The sequence below is a fragment of the Tyto alba genome, unplaced genomic scaffold (assembly GCF_018691265.1).
Source record: "Tyto alba isolate M040663 unplaced genomic scaffold, T.alba_DEE_v4.0 Super-Scaffold_33, whole genome shotgun sequence".
Classification (NCBI taxonomy): Eukaryota; Metazoa; Chordata; class Aves; order Strigiformes; family Tytonidae; genus Tyto; species Tyto alba.
Genome location: NW_024881308.1, coordinates 11,112,435 through 11,123,638, shown reverse-complemented (window position 1 = coordinate 11,123,638; position 11,204 = coordinate 11,112,435). Strand labels below are relative to the sequence as shown.

The window sequence follows — 11,204 nt, the reverse complement described above, 5'->3', positions numbered from 1 at the left end:
TTCTGTCAAAGGAAGTTGGTATAAAGTTCCTGCTCAAAGTGCTGGTACCACAAACTAAGTGTGATTATTTACTATTCTACAATCACAGCACAAGTTTACAAGGTAAGTACCAAATGTGTTGCTATTGACCTTGTGGGTTTTCTACAACCATTGAAAGAGGTCTGCTTATTCCTTTTTTAATGCAGTTATTCAAAGACAACATGGTCTGAAAGCACTTCTAAGATAGAAGTCGGGAAAGTGGTCTGAAAGCACTTCTAAGATAGAAGTCGGGAAAGTATTGTTATCAAATAAGATGTGTAACAGGGACTAATCTTAACATCTTGTGTTATAAGATGTTATTCCCCAAAATGTAGCATCGAAAATCCAAGCCAACTCTTTTCCAATAAAACACTTCAAGCAAACTAAGAGAAAGCAATTTATTATATTTTCATTATAAGACTTTAAGGTCATCTTTACTATTTTACAAACCATTTAAAAAAATGATCATTTTACAAGTCAAGGATTCTAGAATTCAAAATATATTCTCAAAATGTACCTTGCAAAAAAACTTCATCTAACATTGCCAGTAGTTTATACAACCATATTTATCTTAATAGGTAATCTGATTTCTGGTCATAATTTAAATGAAGCTGTGTTTCTTTACTGCAAGAAAATGTCTAGTTAGTGCTGGTGACTTTTATTAACTTTTAGGTGCATTAGCTTTAAATTATTCCTGCTTTATGAAAAGTTTTTTTGAAAGAAAAAGCTTGAATATTCCTTTTTTTTTTTTAGCAATTTAAGGATAGAACTTAATTATCAGAACTGATGTTTAAATGAAGAAAATAACTATTCTGGAACTCTTCTATTATCTGTAGTAATAGAGCATTGACCTGAACTGCTATGGAGAGGGCATGTAATAAAAAAACACATGCTTCTCTGAACAGGAAAGAAAGCTGAAATAAAGCTTAAGAAATATTGACTGCTCACTTGAAATTAACTCTAGCTGTTCTGGAATGTAGTAGTTCATAGAAAGCTCCAGCAGTGCTGGTTCTATGTTGTCATACCATAGTAACCCTTCAACTGCTGTGACAATAGTACAGTTGTTACCTGTTAAACAGTGGGTAGTAAGCTTCCATCTACATAACAGGTATAATAATCACACAGGTTAGGCAATGGGAAAGGCAGAGCTTCATTGAAACTTAAGCTCTAGAGCTGGCTCAGATAGCAGCAAGTTGGACAAACTGCCAGCTTCTCCAGCCATACTGCAAAGCAAGCATGAAACAGGAAAAAATCCAGTCTTTTTTTTAAATAAGCAGCTAGTCAAAATGAACTTGACAGCCATTCTTGTAGCACTCATGGGTACAGGGAACAGGAGACCATTGGCTCCATGTTCTTACAAGCAAGCCAAGCAGCTGTGCATGGTAAGTTCTGTCAGTAACAGCTTACAGCAAGGCAAGTTCTCTGTACACCCTGCTCCTAAGGCTGGTATTTCGGGCACTGTTTAACTATGTAATGCATCTTTACATATGTCATGTATGGTTACATTTGTATTGTACATCAACCCTCTAGCAGGGGTACCTGCTCACTGCTGCAACTGTTTCCAGCTGAAGATGCCAAACCCTCACTTAGGCTAACAGCACAGCCCTGCTGAGACCAAGCCCTTGTCAAGGTTTCCAGGTGGCAGTCTCTAATATCAGCTTCCTTGCACAGGGCAGATGAAGGAAAATACCTCTCCCAGTCTTCCCTCTGAGAGAAAACCTCTGATTAACCAAGAGGTAGCAATAACAGAGGTATAAGAACAGATGTGGCCATGACTCCTATTCCTAGAGCACAAATGCTGCTTGCTCACTTGTGAGCCTGAGAATCCTCAGTGCCTCCCCCTCAGCCTATGGGTTGGACTGTCTGACTGGGAAAGGAGTTAGGGTACAATTTAATGTTATGGCTGAATGGAGTTCATAGGTTGCTCATAACAAAAAGAAATTAATTGCTCTTCCTTCCCTCCCTCAGCCAACTTTCAACCTAACCCCATGAGTCCTTCCTCAATTCACTAAATTTTAGCAAAAAAAAACGAATAAACCAACCCACCAAAACAAACACCCAACTGATCAGCAGGGTACCTTCCTGCTATTTAAATTAATCAAATTCCTGTATGAACAGATCTGTCTGAGACACCTTGGGGTAAGTGTAAGCAGAGAAAGGTAATGTAAAAAGAACAGGCCTGGAATGAGAACTAGGTCCAAAAGACTGATAAATCTGGCTTGAGCTGCCTTGCAGAAGCACATTCTTAAGCCTGAAACCCAGGTTTGGCACAGAATGTCACACTGACTACCTAGTTTTGGGATCCAGTCTTAAGGTTAACTGAAAGGTGGTATGCATATATATGCATGTGCAACTACATTCTAATAGGAATAGTGTCCCAATAAAGAAATGAAAAGCACCTTTAGCTGGTACATTCAACAGTCTGCCAGAGGCACAGGAATTGCTCTTGAGAAGTTATGAATTGTAATGTCCAGATTTCAGGTGCAGATTTGACTTTCATCCACAGAAGCAGAAAGCTGCTAGGGTTAGTTTTCAGAAAAAAAAAGTTTATCCAGTACAAAGCAATACATTAAAAACCCACAGATACCTTGCCTCTGACTTGATTATCTTTGGAATTTGTTCAAATAAGAGGTAATTCTGGTTACACTGATTTCAGTAGGCTCAGGATTCCTTCTGAGTCTACAAGTATAAAACACACAAAAAAAAGACTTCAGTAAAGTCAGTTCCTAACCTATAAATAAAGCACATTTTCAAAAAATAAAATCTTGAAACATGGAAGCACCACAAAGGAGCTGTAGTTTCAGAACAGTGCAACACCTATTCTGGCTAAAACAATTATCACTGTGCAATACTTAAGCATCTGGGTATTCCCACTTAAGTTAGTTCAGCATGTGTGTTGTACTGCAAGATTGGGGTCATAATATACGCCTTTTGTTATAAAAGACATACCCACCTACCACCTTAGATTCCAATATATACATTTACCAAAAGAACTATTCATATAGTAGGATATTGTTTATTCCACAGACTATTAGCAAGAGATTATCTGCTTCTCAGCTACACAGTAATAAACTAATGCTGCCAGTCTATTTTGACAAGAAAAAATTAAGGCCCAAAAAGCTAGATTATAAAGACCCAGAACTGTGTGTTCTAAAGAGACTGCTCATCATCAAGCATTTATATTACCATTTGCAGTGCAAATCAGATACCATTTTAACAGGTTTTTCTAGAGAAGAGGTGGCAGAAGGGAAAGAAGGTAAGGACAGCACTTTTCACAGTGTAACATTTACCTGAAAGAACAAGTAAGAAATTCAAGAGGAGGTCAGCATTAACATGAATCCAAATAAGTCTTTTAAAGAAATTTAGCAATCTAAAAAGCTACATGGATATAGAGCATTTCAAAAAAACAGTAAAAACCAGTGAAGAATCCTCATCATGGATTTGAGGCAGGAGGTTTGAAGAAACCAATCTTCCGGCAGTATCGGACAATAAATGGCACAGAAACTATAGTAATGCTGATTCGTACTGGAGCAAACAATTTGTGAATAGCATATGCCAGCACAAATGTGCTTGTACCAGCAGCCATTTTAGATTGCAACGATGATTCACTGAAACCAAGTTTGAGGAGAACTGCAGTCATATCGACACCACTAGGGAAAAAGAAAACAAGATTTCTGTAGTTTATTTTAAGGTTGCACGCTAAAAAATAAAGTGCTATTTTTTCAGGGAATTTAACCTAGCACACTTCCAACTCTGGAAATTATGTTCAAATTGTATGTTGTTAAATAATAAAAACAATTAATTATTTCATCAGTAACAGCTTAAGTTACTTCTGTAGCAACAACACGTGCAGTATTTTCAGATGCATTTTTCTTAAATTGAGAAGTTCCCTGTGAAATCAAGTATGTTCTTAGTTTTACAACTGCATAGCTACAACATGTACATGGAGAATACTCTGCCACATGCTCAGCCTTCAGAGATAAAATAATCTGTATCTCTACTTTTGAATTTTAAAAAAGTTAGAAATTTGTGAATCTGCTGTAAATGTTGGGAAGATGAATTTCCAATAAATCCTATTCTGTGTCTTGATAAAATGTATCACCTAAATATAGATCAACCCAAACCAAATAAGGTACCCATTGCTAGGCTCAGTGTTCTAACAGAGTACAAAGCTGTTAAAAAGACAAGTATCTAAAAATCTATCAAGTGAAGGAAGCATTACAGATCTCAAATAAGCATTATCCACTAAATCCATTAATATATTAATTCTCTACAGACATAACAGCTTTCAAAGTTCCTACATTTGGAGCAATTTTCCAAAAGAAGTTGTTACTGTAGTTTTTTCCTCCCTTCACTTGCCAGTATAGTATCTTGTAACTGGGAGTTAAATCATAACTGAAGGAAAAAATTTTCAATGTCACCTGTGCCACGACATAGTAAACAAGAGAAATCAGGCATTCACATATTCCCACTGAAGTCGAGAGTAAGTGGCAGGGAATGTTTTGAGAAACAATGTGTTTCCCTAACTCCTCAGTTGAAATACCTCATGCTCAACAGACATATTTATAAATGATGCATTCCCACCAGAAGCCACATATACAATTTCCCACCTGACTCCCGTATGGTTATCTAGTATTCTCTTTTTCAGTCTAATCCTGTTTTAGTGGCCGTTGCCTTCTGCAGTTCGACTGCAGAAACTGAGTTCAACACCCAGCATGATAAATGTATCTCTAGGCTCCAGCACTTTTGTATCGCTTTATCTCTACAGACCATACTACTGTTTGAGAACAAAAGATATTTCTGCAGAATAAAAATAAATTCTCTCAACTGGTGACTCACTCTAGTGCAGTCTCTACTCTGTTGTTTTCACTTGCCCACCATGGATCATGAACATATGCAAAAAGACCGTGTACATCTATCTTCCTTCATGCCTGGTAGGAGATGACACATTTATGGATCAATCTATAGTCAAAATTCCGAAGATTACTGTGTATAGACCAAATAGGCATAGAGTACATGTCTCCTTCCAGAAATAAGCACGACTGTAAGATACTTTCCTTGGCTAAAACAACACCTAGAGGCTACAGACAACTGTACAAACCTCACCTTGACACAGCCAGGTAGAAGATTCCTAGAGATACTAATGAAATTCCAACATGGAATGAAACCCCTATAGCACCATATTCTTTAAAAACTTGTTTCAGCTGCTGGGTTTTGTTGAGTTTCTTATTTTCACCACTGGGATCTGTGGCTGTCTTTTCAGGGGATCCACCTGCATGCTAAAAAGAAAACAACCAGGAGTACTGATTAGGATTAAGCACCATATATATATTCCAGTCAGTTGAACTAGTCTGAAATAATGAAGGAAGTGGCTTGCATACAGTGCTGTTCAGAATGCTTTGGGAAGATAGTAACACACTTTTGCTCTTTCACATCAGGATGGCAGATGCCTGTGGCAGCACCCACGCAAGCTCCCTCTTCCCATCTGTTCATATCAAAGGGCTGCACCGATCTTGGTGTAAATTCTTACACAGTGCAAGTTTCATAATTAAAAAGTTATTATAATCCCAGTCTTCCACTTGATCCAAATGTGTGCCAAGGCACGCAGACACAGCTGCTTGAGATGAGACTGAGGTGCCAAAGAGATCTTTGCTTACATCCACTGCTCGGCTTTGTGCAGTGAATTCTTGTCACAAAGCTTTTTGTTAAAGGGCTAAGCAGCTGATGGCACTGGAAGACGACATGATACCACTCTGATGCTGGCTTACTAACAACTTACTGACAGAAGAGGTCCAACATTTAAGTTCCTATAAATCAAGCTCTGTAGATCAGCTGAAAAAAGGAAGAACCAGGGAACTGCTACTGTTGACAGCAACAAGTAATACTGTTGCCATGATGTAGAGAATAGCTACACACACCTGCCAGTGCTGGTGTAAGTAGCAGAAGTTAGCTGAAAATGTTTGTCATAGTAAATTTATTGATAGCTTTTTATTTGAGTAAATGTAAAGTGCAGAACTTCATACTAAAATACCCCAAAGCAATATGATAGCGCGATGCAGACAAAGAAGGGCAGATATGCTGCTAGTAGTAAGACAGCCCTTGGATACCTCCTCATACTTGCCATAGAAGAAATACTAACTGGAGAAAAAAAAAAAACGTTTCCACAAAGACCTCAGGATTTTTCTCTAATTAGCGAGCAATTGTCAGGAAAGATTAGAAGAGCCCTTTCTTTTCAGCTGAATTCAATAGCAGTCATGACAATATAACAGCCAGACTAAAGGCCAGTGCTGCCCACAGGACAGGTACAGCTACTAAGTGCCTGGCACCACTCTGTCCTACCATAGATCAGTTTCAAGGCACACAAAGTAGAACACTTTTGATTAATCCTTGGATTTGGCGAGATTGTAAATTAGGATACAAGACAGGCTCCTCTTACAACACTTATGGTATGATGAACTCGCTTTAATCAGTGATTTTAGCCATACCAACCACACCATCTCCTCCCAACTCCCCAAGAGACTGTTTGTTGCTGTTTTTTCAATTGTAATTTGTGTTACTTTGTATTTCATTTCAACAGGAAATCACATTTATCCATAAAGATATACTTAGGCACTAGTGTAGCTCAACTTATTCTGATTCTTATATTTAAAAAAATTTCAAATGTAATGGATAATTTTAGATTTTTTTTTTTTGGCTCATGAGCCAAAGCGATATTTGACTACAATCTGAAACTTGACTAAGAAAGAAAAATGCCCAGTAGAAAAATAAATCCTTTAGTGCTTAAAGCAAGCAGTTTTACTACCAGAAGGTAAATAAGGAAAAAAAATGTTCAAATATGTATTTTTTTAAGCAACCTCATTAAGCAAAAGAATGGATTCATTGTTAGATAATCTAATTACTTTCAGCCACTGAAAATAATTAGATTCTGTACATGGCTACTACCTCACCATGTTTCAGAACTCATTCTTTTACTCTTTAGTTTTCTTATAGGAAAAGGGGGACTGGGGGGAGGAGGGAAGAATGCTGTTTTATCTCTCAGTCTGTAAAACTGAAATACTGAGTTATTGAATAGAACTGGCTGAATAAACTGAACAAAATAGTCCATTAATACCTTCTGCCAAAAACTGTCCTAACAATTCAATCAACATCACATGCTTAGTCAAGAATACTTATTTATTCAACCATAATTTTCTTAAAAGCCAAGCACGGTTTGAATGGTAATTTAAGATTTAATAGTTTATATTGATTTTTTCATCCAAATACGATCATTATCTATTTAAGGAGCCAAACATGAAGAGTTTCTTCAGATAGCTGCAGTGAAAACAGGAGCTAAGAATCTACAGAGATACATAAGCCTCAGAGGAACTCTAGGTATTACAGCTACATGCTTGCAAGATGGATCATAAGGACTGAGAAATAGCTTGTTCTCATCATCCACTCATGTTCTCAGGCTCACATGCCAGACAATTTCTGAATGGCATTGATGCTAGATGTTAGAAAAGTACCACTTCAACACATATTATTGGGACTACACAGTATGGTCATGTCCTGAATAAGGCACAACTTAGCAAGCAAAGCTACCTATTTTCCATATAATTCTGCTACAATATTTCTGCTAGAAAGCCAATTTTATTCTCATCATTTAGGCAAAGATTCAGCTTCTTGATGAACTAAGGCATGACAACAAATCTGAAACATCATGTTATGTTTTGTAATGAGACTACAGAAATTAACCTGAAATTTAAGCTATAGAAATAAAACTGTAAACGAAGCTTTGTATGGAAAGCTCACATTCACAATTTCGGCACAAACTGGTTTAAAGCAGATCCCCATCTCCTGCAGAAGCCCAGCATAAACATGATTTAAAAGTCTACTGCAGTGTAAAAAAACAGTTACACACGAGGCCTTCATTTGCTTTGCTCCCCGAGTCAATTAAAATTTAGAAACGGAACAATGAATGTTACAAATTCATAAAAACTCCCCCTCCCCGTCATCTCCAAAAAAAAAAAAACCAACTGAACGGTGAAAGCAGTGAAACACATTAATTAACCGGGTGCACGTCCGTGTTTTCTCTCCCAGCTAAGCACAAGGCGCAGCCGGGCACGGGCCGCCCCCTCGCCCCCCACTGCCATTCTTGGGGCTGCAACACAAGGCACTTTCAGAAAACCCTTTCAGCCATCACCACCACGCTCACCTGGGCTTCTGTATTTGTGCGAATTACTGAACACACCCCCTCTCCCCCCCTTTTTTTTTTTTTTTTTTTTTTCATCCTTCATGACTCATCTGAAGTGCTTAAACCTGCAGCCCCCATGGAAAAACACACACACGCCCCCCCGAGGTGTCGGCTAAATTCCTAATCTTGAGGACACCCCCACAAGCTGGAAAACACTTCCAGGCCAGGACAGCTTGTGCTTTAATCATAGCTACGACCCGCTCCCCACACCTAGATCTCTCCCTCCAGAGGCGGGCCCTGCGGCCGCGCTGCCCCCTCACCCCCCCCCCCCCCCCCCCCCCGTGTGTGTGTGTGTGTGTGTGTGTTTGTGTCTGTGTGTCTGTGTGTGTGTGTTGTTTCCAGACCGTTCTCCGCCCCCCCCGCACGTACCTTGGCAGAGCTGCCGGCGGCGGATCGCAGCGTTAGCAGGGGGCGCGGCGGGCCGAGGCCGGCCCGGGCCAGGCGGGGACCGCAGCGCACGGCGAGCGGGCCCAGCCGGAACATTGCAACGGCGCGGCCCCGGCTCTGTGCGGCCAGGCCTGGCGAACCCCGCCCCCGCCCGCCAGCGGCGGGCGCCCTCCTTCTTAAAGGGGCAAGACAGGAGCTGCCAGGGGTGAGCTGCAAGACGGCAGCTGCAGGGGGTGAGCGGCCCCTTTAAGGAGGAGGGCGCCCGCCGCCGGGCGGTCGCGGGTGGTGCCGCCCGCCGGCGGGAAGCCAGCGAGCGCTGCGCGCTTGTGGGCTGAGGGGAAGAAGTCTCTGAGGGGGGAAAGTTTCTGAGGGCGGTGTGAGGCCGCTCCCGGCCCCGTCTTGGCTGGGTAAACCCCCTTCAGCGCCCTTCTGGAGGGAGCTGTGGGAGCGTGAGCACAGCAGCTCTCCGATGGGGCCTTCCGAGTAGCTCGTTAAAGGGGAGAATTGTCTTTTCAGTCCCCTCGGCGGTGTTTCTTAAGCTGGAGGGAAAGTGATGCCTATCGTTTTTCAGAGTTGTGGGTTAACCCTGGTTGGATTCCAGGTGTCCATCAAAGCCACTATATCACTCCTCCTCCGAAGCTGGACAAGGGAGAGAAAATGTAACATGGGTTGAGATAAGGATAAGGAGATCACAATTACCATGATGGGCAAGACAGACTTGACTTGAGGGGATTAAAAAAAAAAAAAAAATAGTCATTTATTACTAGTCAAATCAGGGTAGGATAATGAGAAATAAACCCAAATCTTAAAGCATAACCTCTCTTCTTTCTGGGTTCAAATGTACTGACTTTCCCTACCTCCTCCCTGCCAGCGGCACAAGGGGACAGGGGATGGAGGGTACAGGATGTTCGCCACCTGTTTATGCTGCTCCTTCCTCCTCAAAGGGATGATGGCTCACACTTTCTCTGCTTCACCATGGGGTCTCTCCCATAGGAGACAGTTCACCATGAACTTCTCCAACGTGGGTCCTTCCCAGACTGCAGCTCTTCACGAATGGTTCCAGCATGGTTCCCTCCCACAGGGTGCAATCCTTCAGGAATAGTCTGCTCCAGCGCTGGTCTTCTGCAGGGTCACAAATCCTGCCAGCAAACCTGCTGCAGTGTGGGCTCCTCTCTCTCCAGGGCCACAGGTCCTGCCAGGACCCTGCTCCAGCACAGGGTGACAACCTCCTTCAGGCACCCACCTGCTCCAGCATGGGGTCCTCCACGGGCTGCAGGTGGAGATCTGCTCCACCATTAACCTCCACGGGCTGCAGGGCACAGCCTGCCTCAACATGATCTTCACCATGGGCTGCAGGGGAATCTGCTCTGGTGCCTGGAGCATTCCTCCTTCTTCACTGACTGTGGTGACTGCAGAATTGTTTCTCTCATGTATTGTCACTCCTCTGGCTGCAGTTTCCATTGTGCAGGGTTTTTTTTCCCCCCTTCTTAAATATGTTATTGTAGAGGTGCTACGGCCATTGTTGACGGGCTTGGCCTTGGCCAGCAACAGGTCTGTCTTGGAGCTGTCTGGCATTGATTCTATCGGACTTAGGGGAAGCTTCTAGCAGCTTCTCACAAAAGCCCCCCTGTAGCCCCCACTGCCAAAACCTTGCCGTACAAACCTAATACAAGTGTGCTCCCAAAGTCTGCACGTATGTTAGAGTGGAGAGGTGGTTAAAGTGTTATCACCGCTGCAGTTCTGGTGCATGGGCTTGCAGTGCAGGTGGTTTACGTAATTCCTGACTTCACCTTGAAGAGCTCTAGTAATTTGCCAATACTTCATGGTGCAGGGCAGAGTGCAAATGCAGAGCTTTTCCAGACCCAAAAGGTTCATAGCATCTCTGAGACAAGAAGCCTTCAAACAGTGAGAAGGTCTCACATTTACAGCCTTGTTTTTATATTAAAACCACAATAGAAAAAGTAGGCATTAAAAATGCCATTGAAGTATAACGTCACTGTGGGAGAATTGTAGATGCTGTGGAAGTGGGGAGTTACTCCTGGCAGGTGAATCCCAGTGCCTTGGGGAACTCTATTTCCACCAGAAGGGCTTTGGTTGATGGGAAAAATCTGTCCACATTGGATAATTTTCAGGATCAGTGCATAACCGTGGTGATTTCCAGACCTTTTGTTGTGTTTCAACCATTCAATGCTAATGTTACCGAACATCGTTTAATATCTGCAAGTTGACCACTATTCTGGATAGTGCCAAGGCTTTTCATAACTGCAGTCACTGTGGTTTTCTGAAATGGTGGCTTCTTGCCATTACAGACAAGGCTGCTTATTGCCCGAATGGGTAAATATTGCATAACTATATTAATGTACTGAAACAATGCATCTGAATGCTAAGCTCCAGCAATAAAATGCTTCTCTCTTCCTAATTGCAAAGTCTTTCCTCTTCAGGCATATTGTTGTTTTTCTCCAGTGATGTAAGCATACAGGGCTGAGTACAATAGGAGAACTGTGTCAGATAAATAGGAGGTTTTCCTTCCAGAAGAGCTTGCAGTTTAGGAGCACAAGCTGGAACT

At 41.8% G+C, this 11,204-nt stretch overlaps 1 protein-coding gene across 1 annotated transcript; it reads right to left on the bottom strand.

Moving 5' to 3' along the window:
- Positions 1 to 399: 399 nt before the first annotated feature.
- On the bottom strand, positions 400 to 8,776 carry FAM210B (family with sequence similarity 210 member B). Its single transcript, XM_042800845.1, has 3 exons — positions 8,621 to 8,776; positions 5,125 to 5,297; positions 400 to 3,668 (listed from the first exon to the last, which is right to left on the bottom strand). Exons 1-3 carry the CDS (start codon positions 8,732 to 8,734, stop codon positions 3,452 to 3,454), a joined length of 504 nt encoding a protein of 167 aa, XP_042656779.1. The 5' UTR covers positions 8,735 to 8,776; the 3' UTR covers positions 400 to 3,451.
- Positions 8,777 to 11,204: the final 2,428 nt, after the last annotated feature.

Excerpts from the sequence above, each read along its gene's own strand:
- FAM210B (XM_042800845.1), bottom strand. The coding sequence starts at position 8,734 with ATGTTCCGGCTGGGCCCGCTCGCCGTGCGCTGCGGTCCCCGCCTGGCC. Across the intron at positions 5,298-8,620 it reads CCGCCGGCAGCTCTGCCAAG|CATGCAGGTGGATCCCCTGA; the intron begins GTACGTGCGGGG and ends TTTTCTTTTTAG. Across the intron at positions 3,669-5,124 it reads TTCTACCTGGCTGTGTCAAG|TGGTGTCGATATGACTGCAG; the intron begins GTGAGGTTTGTA and ends CTTTTTCCCTAG.